This window comes from Polistes dominula, unplaced genomic scaffold (assembly GCF_049000335.1).
Source record: "Polistes dominula isolate Pdom_NZ unplaced genomic scaffold, Pdom_raw_medaka scaffold_35, whole genome shotgun sequence".
Classification (NCBI taxonomy): Eukaryota; Metazoa; Arthropoda; class Insecta; order Hymenoptera; family Vespidae; genus Polistes; species Polistes dominula.
Window position 1 is genome coordinate 2,582,686 of NW_028300968.1, and position 20,165 is coordinate 2,602,850.

At 22.3% G+C, this 20,165-nt stretch overlaps 1 protein-coding gene across 17 annotated transcripts in view; it reads right to left on the reverse strand.

Annotated features, from left to right (window-relative positions):
* mmd (disintegrin and metalloproteinase domain-containing protein mind-meld) overlaps nt 1–20,165 on the reverse strand; it is a 99,183-nt gene that overhangs the window by 7,003 nt on the left and 72,015 nt on the right. For 7 of the 17 annotated variants that reach the window (XM_089173309.1, XM_089173312.1, XM_015327443.2 and 4 more), the window contains exons 19-23: nt 16,303–16,441; nt 12,474–12,626; nt 10,383–10,454; nt 4,297–4,439; nt 2,504–2,942 (exon numbers count right to left, since the gene is read on the reverse strand). In XM_089173309.1, the coding sequence (XP_089029435.1) occupies nt 2,504–2,942; nt 4,297–4,439; nt 10,383–10,454; nt 12,474–12,626; nt 16,303–16,441 (946 nt within the window). The remainder of the gene's footprint in view (nt 1–2,503; nt 2,943–4,296; nt 4,440–10,382; nt 10,455–12,473; nt 12,627–16,302; nt 16,442–20,165) is intronic. The other 10 variants (XM_089173311.1, XM_015327454.2, XM_015327452.2 and 7 more) reach the window with 10 other exon arrangements.

Genomic DNA, 20,165 nt, shown 5'->3' on the forward strand with positions numbered 1-20,165 from the left:
TTACGTAATTCTTCTACGTTGTTTATTGGCAAAGAATACACTTGGCTTTTTAAATAATCCCATAAAAAAAGTCCAAAGGGTTTAAATCGGGGGATCGAGGAGGCCATGCAACTGGTCTACCACGTTTAAACAACCTTCGACCGAACACCGTGTTCAAATGCTCTCTCACATTACGTAAAAAATGAGGTGGTGCTCCATCATGCATGTACCACATCGATAGCAAGATTTAAATGAGCCGGATTCACAAAGTCGTTGGTGAAGTTTTTGAAAGAATGTATGGAGAGGGAACCCTTCGATTAGGAAATTTTTCCGCGTAAAGACGTTTTGCCGCTAAAGCACTTTCATTGGCACAATCATACATAAAATGCATGTCTGCCATTTTTTCGTTTGAATAATATGCCGACATTTGAATGAAACTTCGTAATTATCTAACAGCTACAATTACTGATCCACGACACTACCCTCAGAACGCGATTTATAAACACCGAAGTAAATAACGCATACAATGGAAGCAAGTAAGTCAATCATCATACTAGCTAACACAAATGTTTATATCTTGGAAACGGTTGACCTTTCGACCTACGTTTACTAGAACTTTTTTACTCAAAACAGTGTGCCCTATTTACCATATAAATATTGAATGCTTTTTTTTTTGAACAGACCCTGTATATATATATATTATAATAAGTATATATATAGTCTCTAAACTCCCACTCATGTGTGCAATTACTAACATTAAAAAGTTTGGCCAAGTATATAAGCTGAAAAGATACTTCAAAAGACACCAAAATATTTGTGATAAGATTGAACAGGCTTTCGCAAAAAATTACAACGCGTCTAACGATATAATATACATATATATATAGGTATGTATGTATGTATATATATGTATATATCTATCTCGGATGTCGTCTCATGGAAACCCGTAAATTGCTACGTTCGAAAACGAATATGGTCAAACTTAAATTATTTGGTCTTTCAAATCAAAAAATTATCATATTTATTTTTTTTTCTAAACAACCCCTTTAAAACCCTTTGACCATCCTCGTGTCGACGTTTGCATTTTTTTTTTTTACATTTAAAAATGAATAATATCCCACAACAGGAATTGTGAGATGGAAAATTTTTTTACTGCGATTCCATTTAGCATTCAAAGATTCTAATGTTGAAAAGAAAATACAAGATAAAAAATAAAATGGAAGTAGGATAAAAGTGAAGTGTAGTGTATGTGAAATAATTCGAGAATTACAATCTGTTGAATTAAAAAAAAAAAAAAAATTGTTATTTATGGGAATTAAAAAACAAAATCAAAAATAAAAGAATAAAAGAAAAAGGGAATTTATTCGCAGAAAAGGTAGCCGAAGGGACAAATTGTAGCTTATTTGTATATTTCGATTGAATGATTTGAAATAAGTAAAGGGTGGAAATAGGAGAACTACCTTTTCAGAGAAATTCCCCATAAGATTGATCGTCTCTGAGTTATAGAAGCGCAACTTTGATCACACGTAGAGAAAAAGAGATACGAAAGAAGCAAAAGTATATATATATATATAATATATATATAACATATATATGTATATGTATATATATACGTATGTATATATATATATATGTAGGTAACTAAATGTATATACAATTCATAATATACATATATACATATATACATATATACACATACACAAATATACATGGTGGTAAAGCAAAAGTCGCGTGTAATTGAGAAGTATCGTTCTAATATTTAATTAAATAATTAATAACGTAATTAATTTTTCATTTATTGTTTAAAACATAAAAGTATATTATGTTTTATATATATTAAATTGTAGCACACGATTTTTGCTTCTACCTTTAAAAGAAATATATACAACATTACTGATCTGAAAAGTTTGAATATGTTGCAATGAAAAATATATTATAAATAAAATAAGAATTATAAAATATAATAAAATAATAAAATATATTATAATAATTATATAATATTACAATAAAATAATATATAATTATATTTTAAATTTAATGCATATTTTAATTAATGCAATTAAATGCAATTAATTAAAAATAATTTTAAATTAAATATAATATATACATATATTTAAGATAATATTAAATATTAAATAAATTACAAAATTTATTATTATAATATAATAATAATTATATAATATATTAATATAAAATATTATATAATTATATTTTAAATTTAATATAAATATTTGATGTATTATTAAATATTACATAAATTATAAAATATATTACAATAATAATAATTATTATTAATAACCAAATAATTTAAAAAATAATTTAAACAAATAAAATAAAATGATAAAGTAACCTTTCAATCGGTAATGCAAATATATGTTTATATATATATATGTATATATATACGTAAGACGAGATAATTGACGAAGCGTTATTATTAAGCATTTATTATTAACTGCGCACGCACGCACTTAGCGCACGTAGCGCATGTAATTTGCTGACGCATAAAATAGCACGAGGCCCTTACCCTTGCGAGGATTCGCTACAGACGGAAGAATCAAGTCTGTAATGACGGTCCCCTTCACTTTCTGACATTCTAATTTCTTCTGAACCACTTGGACTCATGTGACGAACAGAATGACGTTCCAATTGTTTCATGATGTCCTCGAGATTTCTAATACGTATCGTACCACATGGTTGTAATCCAACATCCACATCTTCGTCATCTTGGTTATCCATGTTGTTCATATGATCGTGTTCGTCATTTTCTTTGCAATAAGGGTCAAGATAACCACACTCAACCAATGATTTACGAATTGCCTCGTTGTCAATTAGATTGCCACTATCTGATGTTGCTTCTGATGGGTCACGACGAATCCCAGCGTTTCTCAATAACTCAAGTATATTCTCGTGATAACCGTTCAATTGATTCAACGTTTGTTGTACTTCCGATATACCTCTTCTATCTATTGTCAATTAAACAAACAAATAAAACGTATTAATGGGTTTAATTATATTCAATGAATTAAATGATGTTTGTCATAGTTTTTATGTTCGTGAAAGAGTTAGACGTGAATAATTCGATATGATTATATTTGTTTACGGATGTAATTTTCATTCTCAAACTTTGAAACACCTTTTACGATTTTTTATTTGTGCTTGTCTTAATTTTTATTTTATTTTATTTTTTTTTATTTTTTATTATTTTGTATTATTTTTTGTATTAGGAATTTAATGAAGATATTTGTATGTTTTTATATTCTAAATTGTTCGTTGATATTCATTATTGTAAGTTTATTTAATTCATGGAGTACTGAATTATTTGAAAATTTGTTGCTATATGGATTAATATGTAAAAGTAAGAGATTTTATTTGGAATATATATTTATATTTTTTAGTTGAAATGTTGTTGCAAAAATATATATGTATAAATATATTTAAAAATTTTTTTATAAATTAAATATAATATATATTTTTAATATATTATTAGATATTAAATAAATTATGAAACTTATTATTATAATATTTTATTATAATAATTATTGTAATAATTATTATTATTATTAATAACCAAATAATTTTCTATAAATTTCTTTTTAATATATTTAATATATATTAATAAATATAAATATATTTTTAAATTTTATATAGATTAAATTTAATATATATTTTTAATATATTATTAGATATTAAATAAACTATGAAACCTATTATTATAATATTTTATTATAATAATTATTGTAATAATAATATATTATTACACAATATTATATATTTTATTATATAATTTATAATATTTATATAATTATATATTTATTATATTATTATAATATTTTATTATAATAATAATTGTAATAATTATTATTATTATTAATAACTAAATAATTTTCTATAAATTTCTTTTTAATATATATATAATATATATATTAATCTATATATATTTTATATAGAAAAATAGAAATATATTTTTGCAACAACATTTCAATTACAAAATATAAATAAATATATAAATAATATTTATATATAAATTATATATAAGCTTTTTAAATTCAGATGACGAGTTAGACTCATAACTTTGCCCAAGTAAGCAGATGACGAGTCTAACTCGTCAAATGTACTCAAAAATTTAATATAAATATGTTTATATGAGGCTAGCACAAGATTCGTGAAAGGGTTCAGTTTAAGGATGAATTTCCGTACGAAATTATCACGTCAATCCTTTCATTATTAGCATGAGTCAATTTTCCCCAATTTTGTTTTTGATTTTAATTTTTTTTTTGGTTTTTTTTTTTTTTTTACAATTATCAGGCATTACAATACCATAACAGTGTTTCTTTAAAATTCCCTTCTCAGGCAACTTTGTCAGATTGTTTGGTGAGACTTCAATGAAAGAGACATCCCCTTCTCTCGTACCTCCTTCTTCCTCGTCGACGTCACGCCTATTCATCTGTGGTTTTTGCTCCCTGAAAAATATTCAAAAATAATATTTTTATTATTTTTTATTATTATTATTATTATTATTATTATCTTAAAACAATTTTAATATAATATATATATATTACAAAATAATAAAAAAAAATAAGAAAAGAAAGAAATAATGAAACACGTTGAACGCCACGTCAGTCATAGGTGACTGACACTAAACTTTCCGTTTAGGCCACGTCCGTCACAAATGACTGACACTAGTCTTTCCGTTTAGGCCGCGTCCGTCACCTGTGACTGACACTTTCAACTTTTTCCAATACAAAGTAAGACGTGTGGCCTGATAGAAATTTTCCTAAGAATTCATGTGGCGCTTCAAGTGTTAACGAAACTTATTTGTGAATTTCCAAATCCTTGGGGAGGTAGGGGTGGAAAGAGGGTTGGAAATTCACAAATGAGTCATCAATTTGTTGTAGTAGACGAATAATAAAAATAAAAAAAAAGAAAGAAATAATTAGCATAACTTATTTGTGGATTGAAAAAACCTTTGGGGAGGAAGGGGTGGAAAAAGGAGGTTGGAAATTCACAAATGGGTCATCAGTATGTTGTAGTAGACGAATAACTATGCATGTATATACTTTTTGCTGACGATGAAAAGAAGAAGAAGAAGAATAAGAACATTATGAAGCATGTGTGTCCATGTGTGTATGTGTAGAATAGTCAGCAAAATGTATGTATATGTGTAAACCTATTACATGCTCATCAATTTGACCGATTAGCACACTTATGTGTATACTCATGTATATAATAGCACGTAATATATATATATGTTAACATAGTATGGATATAAAAGTATATCATGTTACCCCCTACCCTTATTTCGATTCGAAAAAAATTTAATAAAAAAAAATAAAATATAATATAATTAATTTAAATAAAAATAATATATTTTTTTTAAAGTTCATTTTTTAGAAAATTTTGTTTTAATTATTAAGTTGTTAAAAAGACTATTAAATTATCAATTATTATTTAATATTAATAATATTATAAATTATATTATAATTTTTTATAAATTAAATATTAATATATATATAATATAAATAATATATATATATAATTTATAAATATTTTTATTATAATTAATATTTATTTATTTATTATATTTTTTAATAATAATTGTGTATTATAGTATTATATTATAATTTAATAATTATATTTATTATTAGTATTTTAAAAATATTATATTTTTAAATATTATTTATATTATAATTTATAAAAAATAAATAAATAAATATAAAATAAATAATTGTAATATGATTATAATATAATTATTATATTATAAATTATAATATTATATAAGTATATATAATTAATATTAATATTAATATATAATTGTAATTATAATATTATATTTTATATATTATAAACTAATTAGAATAATATGATAAATATAATATTAAATATTAATAATAATTAGTAATAATAATATTATATATATATATATATATATATATAATATAATATATAATATATATCAAATTAAATAATTGCTAAATTCTAATTATAATTAACTTTTTTGGAATTATTGGAATTTTTGGAATTATTTTTTGAAATAAAATAAAAATGAAATGACTTTTGGGATAATATAATTCGTCGTATAAATAATAATCAATCAAAAATAAATCATATTTATCCTTAAGAGGGGTTGAAAGAAAAGGAAAAACGAAAGTCATATAAATTAATACATAAATCGTTCTACACACATATATCTGAATCATATATATATATGTTATATGTAAACCACATCAGTCACGCGAGTGTTTGACATTGATATCAAGATACCATGACGTATTGATACGCAAACAGTTCACGTTGAGTTAGAATGCACGCATTATCGGAAACACACACACACACACATTGGCAATGATCAAACGGTAGAACGATCAAAGTCCATCTAATGTCTAACTTGGCTTAACATCAGAAGGTCAATCGAAATATTCTAATGGGTGATCAAAATAGCTTTCTCGTCGTATTAAAAACACACAAAAAACTATGTAAAAATAACCATGAGTGAGTGTGTGTGTGTGTATGTGTAGGAGTTTGCAATATGATGCTACTTGCTGTTACTGTTGATGAGCACTAATATTAGGTTGTTTTCAAAGTTTCTTTTCTTTTTCATAATTTTACAGGCACAATATTTTTTATGTTGAATAATTTAAGGTATAGTCAAATGTAAAATAATATAGAATCGATATTTTTTAGTATAATATATTATAAAATAAATAAAAAAATGTATTACACGTACAATACTGTTCAACTTCTCATAAAAAAAAAAGGAAGGAAAGAAATTTTTGGGACCAATTAATATTTCAATACGAAAATGTATTTACACATGATACGTGTATAAAATTAAAGTTACTATTACTACTACTATTACTGTAAATTTAAAACAATTTAAATTAACACGTTTCGTGCCAAGCCTTTTTTTACCTGAACAATATCAATCATTACATGTAATTATTAATTATTGTAAACATAACAATTAAACAAACGTATGTGCTTTATTTTATATTATGTTTATAATATTTTAATAGGAATATTTTTTTATATAATTAAATTAGTTATAAACATATATTTTGAGTACATCAAATAAATATGAGTAATTGTAAGTGTACCACCGATGGTACACGTGGCATGGAACGTGTTAAATAAATCAATTGTAGATTATTAAATAAATTAAATAAATTTAATTGCGAATTAAATAAATTATTAAATTCTTCTACACGTTATGTACTGAGTATTAATTTAATTTCAATTAAATTATTATTATTAATTATTTATTAAATAAATTTAATATTAATAAATATTAAAAATATAAATATTTAATATTTAATATATTTATTATTATATTGATGTATAAAAATTGTGAATTTAAAACAGGATAAGTGTATTTTAAAATGCATATATAAGTAAATTATTATTATATAATATTAAAATTGTGTATAAAATAATATTAATAAAATTATTATATAAATTAAATATTATAAAATATTATAATAATTATATATAATATAAATATACAAAATATAATAAATATAATAATAAATATAATAATAAAATATAATAAATTATATTAAATATTATCATATTATTTATTATAAAAATTAAATATTATAAATATATAATATATATTATAATATAAATTAAAAAATAATATATATATATATATATTAAATATAATAAATCAATAAAAATTGTGATTATATAAAATAGGATAACTGCATTTTAAAATACATAAGTAAAAATAACATATAAATAAATAAATATAAAATAAAAATAATATTAAGTATAATAACGTCATGCTATTATATCCATGAACTAGAAAGATTCAAATCTTTCTATGAATAATAATAATTATTTAATGAAACATGCTAACGATAAAAGAAACATGATAAACTTTTAATAACAATTCAACTATTGCATTAGTTTCTAACGATCCATGCAAATTTCACATTTAGATGTTAGATAGATGATAGATGATAGAATAGATGAAAGCTTGGTTTATAAGCATGCAATGCGACAAGTATGTATTAATGTTCTATAATAATTTATAGTTTGCTTTTACTGTTCTATTACGTGTTTGTCTGTCTATCTGTCTGTCTGTCTGTCTATCTGTGTATTTGTTTCTGTAGGTATATATATATATGTATCTATTTTACGCTTTTGCGTTTGTATTTTATTTGAAGATTGTCTTCGTTATAGAAATGAAGATAGAAAATGATAAAGTGAGCTTCTTGGTATAAGAACAATGATATTATTGTTAACATATTGTTTCTAACGAATTATTTCAAGTACAAACATTTCTCTATTGAAATACTTTGAAGGTTGTAACGTTAATTAAGATTGAAAAACTATGATTAACACTAGAACTACCACACCATTTATTTTGACTGGTTGGTCTTTGATTTAATTTGGTATCAAGAATATTCTTCATTATTATAATTATTGTGATTATTATAATTGTTATTATATAGTTTTTAAGATTTCAGAATATGAAGTTCTTTTTGTAAAATAATAATAAGTTAATGAATATTAAAATTTTCGACTTTTACATCTTTTTAAAGACCAGTTATTTTGACTGGTTGGGTCTTTGATTTGATTTGGTATCAAGAATATTCTTCATTATTATAATTATTGTTATTATTATAATTGTTATTATATAGTTTTTAAGATTTTAGAATATGAAGTTCCTTTTGTAAAATAATAATAAGTTAATGAATATTAAAATTTTCTACTTTTACATCTTTTTAAAGACCAGTTATTTTGACAGGTTGGTTTTTCATTTGGTTTCAAGAATATTTTAATACCATTATTCTTCATTATTGTAATTATTATTATTATTATAATTGTTATTATATAGTTTTTAAGATTTCAGAATATAGAGTTTCTTTTGTAAAATAATAATAAGTTAATGAATATTAAAATATTTTACTTTTACATGTTTTTAAAGACCAGTCATTTTGATTGGTTTTGGTTGAGACAGCTACGTTTCAACTGTTGGTAGTTTTAGTGTTAAAAATATATATGTTATTGTATATTTTGCAATAACATTTGTAGGAATATTTATATTTATTCAAGTTTCAATAATTTTTTTTTTATTTTGTTTTTAGTTAACTTCCTTGGAAATTGATTAAAGTAGTTTTCTATATTTTTTTTATTATTTTTTTTTATTTGATTTGATCTGATATTTGTTTTCTTTCTATTTTTTGCTTTTTTTTTTTGTTATTCGAAATTTCTTTGCTTTTTTTTCTGTATCCTATCCGGAAAACGTATTTTTCCTCTCGTGCACGGGTATTATTAAAAAACGATGCTACCATTCGACAAACAGACCAGACAATATGATCGATCTATATAGTTGAACAAGATCAATAGAAACAGAAGAGAAAAAGGGAATAAGGGTTTTTAAGGGTGGTGATTATAAAACATTAATTGCGTTTTAAAACGTACAAGTAAACACAATGAAAAATATTTTACGAAATGTTAAATTAAATCCATCCTATTCAATCACATTTTCTTTGATTTTTCTTTTTCATTCAAGAAAAAAAAGAAGTAATTAATATAATTACATTTTTATGTAATAATTTTTGTAATTAATTTTTATAATTAATTTTCTTTTAATAATTTTATTAAAATCATTTTATTTTATATATATATATATATAAAAGGCAATGAACAATATGATCAATATAATTACACATTTTTATGTAATAATATTTCTAATTAATTTTGATAATTAATTTTCTTTTAATAATTTTAATAAAATAATTTTATTTTATATAATAATTAATTATTTTATAAATTAATTAATTAAAATAAAATATATATATTTTATATTTATTACAATATTAATTTTTAAAAAATATATGTATTTATATAATATAAAATTATTTTATTAAAATTTAAATTTAAATCAATATTTATTTGTACAAAAAAGAAAACTATTTTAATAAAATTATTATTTTAATTTATTTTTAAATAATTTTCTTTTAAATTAATTTTTATATAAATCAAGTTAACACTAATTTACATTAATATGAAAAAACACGTGTTATAATTGACGTATAAAAAATTGTATCAAACGCATATATGCGTCCATGTATCTAATCAAAGGCTTTCAAATTAATCAAGTACAAATCTGGTCTATTTCGTTAGTACTTTTATGTGAAATAATTGAAAATAATAAATGTTTTAAATGATTGATAATCTGGTCTGTTTCGTTGGCACACATTTGTGTTGGAAAAAATTTGAAAACAATAAAACGAAGACAGAAACAGATAAGATAATGAAAAAAAAAAAAAAAAAAAAAACATAGAAAATAAAGGCATGAAAATAATATATTTAGTTAAGTGATTAAATAGATTAAATATTTAGGTTCTAAAGTGACATATATCAGACACGAACGACGAGTTATACACGAGACTTACTTGAGTCTTGACCCGTCTCCAGCTGCGACGTTTTCCGGGGTACAAAACAGCACGCGCTGGGGATCACTGCGGCTAGAAATATACTAATATAGGGCATGCCAACGCAAATATTATACCCTATTTTATTTTATTTCATTTTAATTTTGATTTTTCATTTTAGTTGATTTTTATTTCCAAATATTATATCCCATTTGATTTGATTTTGATTTGATATTATTTCAAATATTATACCCTATTGTATTTGATTTGATTTTTATTTTCTTTTTTTTTTTTCAAATATTATACCCTATTGTATTTGATTTGATTTGATTTGATTTTGATTTTGATTTTAATTTTTTTTTTTCATGTATTATACCCTATTGTATTTGATTTGATTTAATTTTGATTTGATTTTTTTTTTCAAATATTATACCCTATTGTATTTGATTTGATTTGATTTTTCATTTGATTTTTCATTTGATTTTTGATTTTTTCAATTTCTGAGAATTGTGTGTCGTTTTTATTCAACTAAACAATTAATATATTTTTGTATAATATTTATGAATCCTCAAATTACACCCTGTTGTACTTTTTCAAATGATAATTAGCAATAATGACGACATATGAACGTTTGAAAATGATTAATTTTGATTTGGATTTTTCATTTGATTTTTGATTTTTTTAATTTCTGAGAATTGTGTGTCGTTTTTATTCAACTAAACAATAAATGTATTTTTGTATAATATTTATGAATCCTCAAATTACACCCTGTTCTACTTTTTCAGATGATAATTAGCAATAATGACGACATATGAGCGTTTGAAAATGATTAATTTTGATTTGGATTTTTCATTTGATTTTTGATTTTTTCAATTTCTGAGAATTGTGTGTCGTTTTTATTCAACTAAACAATTAATATATTTTTGTATAATATTTATGAAGCTTCTAATTAAACCCAGTTCTACTTTTTAAGATGATAATTAACAATAATGACGACACGTGAAAATGATATCAAAAGCATGTAACGATATAAGCCATGTAATGTCAAAGTTTAAAGTATATTTTTTAAGCTTATCTAAAAAAAATACTATTAATTGCAATGATTTAATTAATATACAATGATTGTTGCATATGCACATTTGTTTTTTTCGTCCCCAGATTTAAAAGGGGAGTTCGAAATTATTTTCTCTTTTTTTTGTTTGTTTCTCTTTTTAAAATTTATACGCATCATAAATACTACTATTGATAAAAAGCAAATTATCAACGTTAAGATGTATGAACTATTGTTTAAATAATTTCAATATATAAATAAAATATCTACGAGGTGTGATTTAACAAAAAAGGAAATGATTAGAGTGGGTAACAAGGTTGAGGGTTGTAAAGTTACACGTATTATTTGTTAAAAATAATTAATTTAAGTCAAAGTTTACCAATGTTTTTCAAAGAAAAATTTCTATTATTTTCAAATAATAAATTTATTATAATAATATTAATAAATAATAATAATAATAATAATAATAATAATAATAATAATAATATAAATAAAATTAATAGAATATTAATTATTAATATTATATAAAATATTTATGGAATTTTTTTCTCTATTTTAATTTTTATTTATTTATTTTATTCTAATAAATATCTAATTTTGTATGCTTTTAGTAGATGGCTTTATTATTTAATAAATATTAATAATAATAATTAAATGTAATATTAATAATAAAATTTATTATAATAATATAAAATTAATAATAAATTTATAAATAAAATAAAATTAAAATAAAACTTATAAATAAAATGAAATATTTATATAAGAATTTTTATATTATAATAAAAATTTGGTTCCCTTTTTCATATAATTTATATTTATATTAATATAATAATAAAAAATTAATAATAAAAATAAAATATTCAATGTAATATGTTTAAAAGCAGCCATGGTATAAAAATACAAAAATATATATATGTATATGTACATGTATATTATGTAACATAAACATATGTTGTTATTGTAAATTATATTGAAAGAGATACGTGTAAAAATAAAAATAATTTGATTAGGAATTTGTAGAAATGAATTTTGACGTTTAAACAACGAAATGATTTTCGTACCTGTATTGAGGAAATTGTCCAAAAGTTAATATCTTGTTAACGTTGTCTAATACAGCCTCTTCCGGATGATGGTTGCTCGAAACACCTGTATAATTCTTCGGCGGTGGTTTTTTCGAGTACGGTTGATCATACTTCTGGACGGTGCTCTTTCTTCTGCGAAAAATTTTACGATTACAAGAATGTCAAGTTGGAAATCGCAAAGGGTTAACACAATACATTGACGAAATAAACAAATTAAAATTCTTTCGTTTTTAAAATAGATAGAACAGATAGATAGATAGAAATAGAAATAGAAATAGAGATAGAGATAGAGAAAGAGATAGAGAGAGAGAGAGAGAGAGAGGGAGAGATAGAGAGAGAGAGAGAGAGAGAGTGAAAGAGAAAGAGAAAACTCATGCAATTCTACAAGGAAAAAATGGAAACGTTCCTTTTGTTTAAGTTTTTTTTTTTAAATTGTTTTTTTTATTTTTTTTTTAATTTTCAGGCTTTTTTAAATTTTCTGATTTTTGTTTCGTTTTTATTTTTGTTGTTGTGAGACTAATTAAGAAGGAATCATCATCATCTTAAGTATACACGTGAACCACTCGTCAAACAAATAAATTAATAAAAATAAGATTTTTAAATTATTTTTCAGTAAAAATTTATCGATCAAGTTTTAGTGTCATCAAGGATAAATGTACTTTAATAAATATCTAATTTATAAGCTTTTAGGTGGCTTTATTGTTTAATAAATATAATATTGATAGAGAAATTTAATTTTTATTATAATAAAAACTTATTATAATAAATAAATAAAATTAAAATAAAATTTGTATAATAAAATAAAATTAAAATAAAATTTATATAATAAAATAAAATTAAAACTTATTATAATAAATAAATAAAATTAAATATTTATATATAATAATTTTTATTATAATAAATATATTAATAAAATAATGTAATATTATATATAATATATTTTATATTTTTTATTTATATTTTATTATATTTATTATATATATATTTATTAATTTTATTATAATAAAAATAATGTTAAAAAAAATAATAAAAAATAATATTATTACTAATAATTTTATTATAACCAAATAATAAATTAATTATAATAATATTACTAAATAATAATTAAATAAAATTAATAGAACATTATTATATAATATTAGAAAAATAATATTTATGGAATTTCTTTTCTATGTTTTTTATATTTATTCTTCTAATTATTTTAATTAATTAAAGAAACTAAATATATATATATATACCTATATCTATATATAAATTGATCTATGAACATTATTATGTACTACTAACATGTATAATACATATATTCATATGAAAATTTTTTCTATTAGTTTACTTTTTCATTTTTCTATTCAAAAAAATCGAGATTAATAAAGAAAATAAAGTTCTACTCAAAAGTATGTATGTATATATATGTAAAACGTAATTCTGATCTAATTGGGATATAGCTGATATCGTAGTTCCTCGTGACATTATACTTTGAACGATCAAAGGTACCTAAATCCTATATAGGTCGAGTAGTTTGGAATCCCTACGAGAATCTAGAAAACTAAAGTGGTTATCGAAAACGAGATTGAAATTTTTGTATGACGAGTTTGCTCATCGTGAAACGAAGGTGCACCAGTAGCATCACACACATGTGATGCATCCCACCTCGATGTGATGATCCTTGAGAAATAGTACTTTCAAGTAAAAAAGTAGTCACTGAATTATATATTGCGTGAGTTATCAATTCTTTTTTTTTTTTTCTTCTTCTTTATACGCTTCGTTAAACAATAAATTTTTTTTCTTTTTTTTTTCAAATTTCTAATTGTTTCATTACTATTATTATTATTATTTGTTGACAAAATTTCTTTTATTTTTTAAATAATTATTTATGATTTCTTTCTCTTCTTCTATGCCTCGTTAAATAACATTTTTTGTTTGTTTTTTGTTTTCAATTTTCAAATTGTTTTATTACTATTATTATTATTATTATTTGTTGACAAAATTTCTTTTATTTTTAAAATAATTATTTATGATTTCTTTTTCTTCTTCTATGCTTTGTTAAATAAAATTTTTTTTTGTTTCTTTCCTTTTTTTTCAAATTGTTTTCTTTTGTTTCCTTTTTTTCAAATTATTGTATTATTATTATTAGTATTCGTTTAAAAAAATTTCTTTTCTTGTTTTCTTTTTATTTTTTTTTTAATAATTATTCATGGAAGTATTTAGAACAGAAGGGACACTGAACTAAATTTGGTTTTGTATTACTACGATTAAGTATATAATATCTAATAAATAAAACAAATTTTCACGAGCCTCTCTTTGTACATGCAATAGAATGAACACAAAAATAGAAAAAAAAAAAACAAAAAAATTAAAAATAAGATAGGAAAAACCAAGAGTCAGTTATGGTAATTAATACAAACGCAGATAGCCTTTTTGGTTATTATTATTATTATAGTTTCATAGCATTTATGCGTATTATTATAATTAAGGGCCCTTCACACTTGCACAAAACACCCTCAATTTTAATGAAACAATTACTAAAAAAATAATAATACGATGATGTATATTATCAATATAATATTATAATAATATACATCTCGTTGCACAAAACATCCTCAAACACCCTTAATTTTAATCAAACAATTATAAAAAAAATAATAATACGATGATGTATATTATAAATATAATATTATAATAATATACATCTCGTGTTATTGATAGTTTAAAAAAAACCTTTCGAATGATTCATTCTTTTTTTTTTTATACACTTTGCAAGAGTGTGAGATTGTTGAGTATATTTTTTTGTATTTTTTTTTTTTGGCCCTCTCAGTTTTGTGCATTCACTTTTTGTTTGTTTGTTTGTTTGCTTGCTTGCTTGCTTGCTTGCTCGTACACGTTCCTTTTGCAAAAATTGCTTTTGGCGAAACACGATCGATGATATTTAATATCTGAAGAGAAAATAAATAAAAAAAAGAACATATATATATATATATTTGTACACATATACAAATACAATGAAACATTTCAATATCAATTTAGATTCTATCATTTACTTTTTTCATTTATTATATTTTCCTATTTTTTTGAGAGTACACTTGAAATGTGTTATATGGAAAGATTTGTTTTTTAAATTTATCATCCAAATTACTATCATAAAAATATATATATATATATATGTAGTAACAAACCTATTTACTTATACATATATAAATATAATAAAAAATATTTTTGATAGAGAAAGACAATTGGAAGAAACAGATAGACAAATAGAAAAACAAGATTAAATAGAAGAATGAGATATAAATAAATAAATAAGTAAAGAATCAGAAAGAGAAAGAGAGAAACAGAGAGAGAAAGAGAGAATGAGAAAGAGAGAAGTAAAGAAACAAAATTGTAGAATTGTTAGAAGAAAAATATTTAGAAAAATTGTAAGTAAAAGATTGGGTTGTGTACAACAAATAAAAAATAAAAAAATAAAAATAATATATAATTAATGTACTACTATATATCACTTTGTACGTGTATATACACGTACACACACACTCACACACAGTAATTATATATATGTATAAAAATATATACTTATATATAAATACATATTATTGAAATATAAAAAGAGAGAAATAGTCAGAGAGAGAGAGAGAGATAGAGAATGAGAAAAAGAGAGAGAAATAGAGAGAGAGAGAGAGGTACAGTTAGAAAGAGAAAGTTTGAAAGAGAAAAATAGAAAGAGAAAGAGAGGTTAATAAAGAGATAGAGAGAGAGAGAGAGAGAGAGAGAGGCATACAAAAAATTGTCTACGTGTATGTATCTGCACACTAACCTGAGACAGAGGGAGAAGTTTTTATGTACTACGACTGACCTGTAGCAGAGAGCCATCAGAGCAAATACTATGAAAACACCCCCTACCACCGACATGAGCATACCAACTAAAAATACAGTGTTAGAGCCGTGGTAGTTCTCTGTGACGATTTAATTTTCATTATTTTCAATTGAAAATATTGTTTCATTCATTTCAAATTATTACATTTTTTTTTTTTTTAAATAATATTTAATTATACAAAAAACAAAATTAATTTTTTTATGTATATAATATATATGTAATTATATAAATACAAAATTAATGTTTTTATGTGTATAATATATGTAATTATACAAAATACAAAATTAATTTTTTTTTTGTTCATTTAATTTTGTAAATTTTGTATAATATTTAATTATTACAAATATGAAATTAATTTTTTATTATCATTTAATTATACGTTTAATTATATGTTTAACATCGTATAATATTTGTTATATTATTAATAACATTTGTTAGATTATTTTAATTAATTTAATACAAAATGAAACGAAGCAAAGCAATAAATATTATTATTATTATGATTATAAATTTTTTTTTAATGTGTTTTAAGATATTTGAAATTATTTTTAATTTTGATTATCGTCACAGGTACGTCACGTTATGTTTTTTGTTTGTTTTTTTTTTTTTTTTTTTGGTAAAATTGTTGTTGTTTGTTTTTGTTATAAATCATTTTCAATTATCATCGTCGTTATTTGTATTACGAGGATGATTTGATTAAAAAATAAAAAAATAATCGAGATTTAGATAATACCCCATCGTTTACGTAGGTGCGGTATGTGGGTGGTTTATTTTGGTATCCGAGCGTCCCACAGCATGCAGACAGACAGAGATGGCAGTGACAGACAGAGAAACAGACAAGAAACAGAGAAGCCAGTATCAGCACATATACATTAACATATACATAATTTTTTATTTTTTTTTTACTTTTTCAAGTGAAAACTTCTTTACAATGTTTTGTTTCTTGTTTTTCTTTTTTTTTCTCTTCCCCCTTTTTTTATTTTAATTTTAATTTTAACTTTTTTTTCTCTCTTCCATTTATTTTTTCTAGGTCTTTTTTTTTTGTTACGGTTATTACACAGCCTACCATAATGAAAAAAAGAATTTTATTATTGCGAGATATATAATAGAGAAATATATTTAAAAAACATTTTTGATTTTTGGATGATTTTCTTTTTTTAAAAAAATAAACTTCGTTTAAGTTTTATTATTATTCTTATATTTTGGGTTATTTTTATTTAATAAATTATATTCAGCAGTTTAGCAGAGAGCCCCTACGACTCGACAGCAGTTGGTTTACTTTCTACTTTTAAAAATAATAATTTAAAAAAAAAAAAAAAGAAACATTGTTATTAATCATCAGTTTGGTTAGTTTGACGCGAATAATACGAATTCGTACGAGAGAAAAGATTAGATGAAAATATCGTATATCTGTAATAATATAAATTATCTTTTTTAAAATAATAAATCATTTTTACCTAAGTATATATATATATATATATATAACAAATATAAATCATATGGTTTATACTTATATGAAAGATTAACAAAATATTAAGTCGAGTCATAAGTAATTTCCGATGTGGTTATGTAGAATTTATTTTTCGTATTTATCTACTATAAGTCACCGAAACAAACGGATTTTCGATATCACTTTATAGATGAGAATTCAGTTAGTCTTCTGTTAACTTTTTTATACAGTCAATGTTACATTTAACCGTTTTTCTTAACCACTGAAATGGATAGTAAAAAGTGCATATTCGACATGTAATGCTTTAGGAATTGAAACAAGGCAATAGCACTAAAGTGGCAACTGAAAAAATATGCAGCGTATACAGTGTAGGACTGATAACTGATAGAGCAGTCAGAAATTGGTTTGTAAAATTCCGTTTTGGAGATACGATCTTAAAAGATGAACCGAGTGCAGGACGTATTTCCGACTTTGATGAACCTTTTAAAGGTAATATTGGAGCAAAATCCAATAGATACGTTGAACAATTGCAAAGAGTGCAAAAAAAAAAACTCCATGAAAGGTGTCTTGCATTTATCAGTCGCAGAAACGCCATTGTTTGTCTCATAAAAAACTGGAAGTTATTTATGACTCGACCTAATAATTGAGGATTGTTTTTTGCATTAACTTTTCTCCCCTTGATTTCGTTCATTTTTAATATTTTGTTTATTATCGACGAATAAATAAGTGATTTAATCGTTTTGTTCATTTTCTTTAGTGACTAAAATAATTCAGCTTTCTTTTCATGCTTTTTATATAGGGCATACAAGCAGCTGGCACATTGGCGTTACAATAGTGTGTGTTAGTATCTATATATCGCACTCTAAGGGACGGCGAGATCGCGTATTCCGATTTCATCGATTTCATATTTCATATTTTCATAATTTTTATTTCAATTAAATCTCAATCGTGAGTATTAAATTTGTGATTTTTTATGAATGGGTGTTTAAACACAAAATTTCGATGTAACTCGTGCAAAGGAGATAGATCAGAAAATAATTAAAATTAGAAGTTTAAAAAAAAAACAAGAAGTAGAAGAAGAATTAGTAGTAGTAGTAGTAGTAGTAGTAGTATTAGTAGTAGTAGTCCCTAGTAGCACAAAATATTGAAAAATATTGAATACGTGTGTATTTATTATTAAAAAGACATTGAATCTCTTCTTAATATTAAATACTTACATGTATTCAATATTTTTCAATATTTCGTGCTAATAGGGTTAGTTGTAGTAGTAGTAGAAGAAGAAGAATAAGTAGACAGGATGAAGTTGCAAAATACGATTATAAGATAAGTAAAAAGACGATTATTAATTAATTAATAAATTAATTAATTAATATATTGATTTATTTATTTGAGTTCGAATCTAATCGTTCTATCACGTCCACCATCCCTCGTTGCGCGAGACAGCCATTAATAATTAAATTTAAATAGAAGGAAATAATATCCTTGGCTCGTGCAGCATAGTTCAAAATATATGATTATGATTATTAGAAATTTGAGGTATTAAACGTACTATGCCGCGCGCACATACAAAGAGCATACCACCGAGGAGAGACATTAGTTTTTTTAAAAATCACATACATATCCATATCAATATATATATATATCAATATTAATTATATATTAAATCAAATAAATAAATAAATAAATATACATATATATCTATATATGTATATATATATATTTAATTAATACACACACGCACACACATACACACACATAAACACACTTATACATACATGTATATATTTATATATATACAATGATTCACTAAAGTATTTCAACACTTATCATGAAATATTTTATTAATTATTATAAATATATTATTCAACATTTATTAATATTTTATTAATATTGGATGAAGGTATGATTTTCTAGATTATATTGGTGAAGTTTCAAGTTAATTGAAATATATTTACAATAGTTATGATGACTTGAAGTATGAAGTTACATGTACTACTTGATAATTCAAGTAGTACAGAAAAGCTAGTCAAGTTTAGAATATATAATTATTTATAAAATGTTATTTATGATAAAGGTATTAAACAATCTTTACTTGTATAAAAAATAAATCATAAATATTCCAATTTTTTTAAACATAACCTATATAATTTATATAATTATACCTTCATCAAATATTAACAATAATATATCTGCATAAATGTTGTATTATAATTAGTTTGCAAGATGTTAGTTGTATTAAAGGTATTTAATAGTCTTTAATTTTGTTAAAAAAATAAATTATAACTATTGCATATATATATTTAAATTTTTGGAAACATAACCTATATAATTTATATAGTTATACCTTCATCAA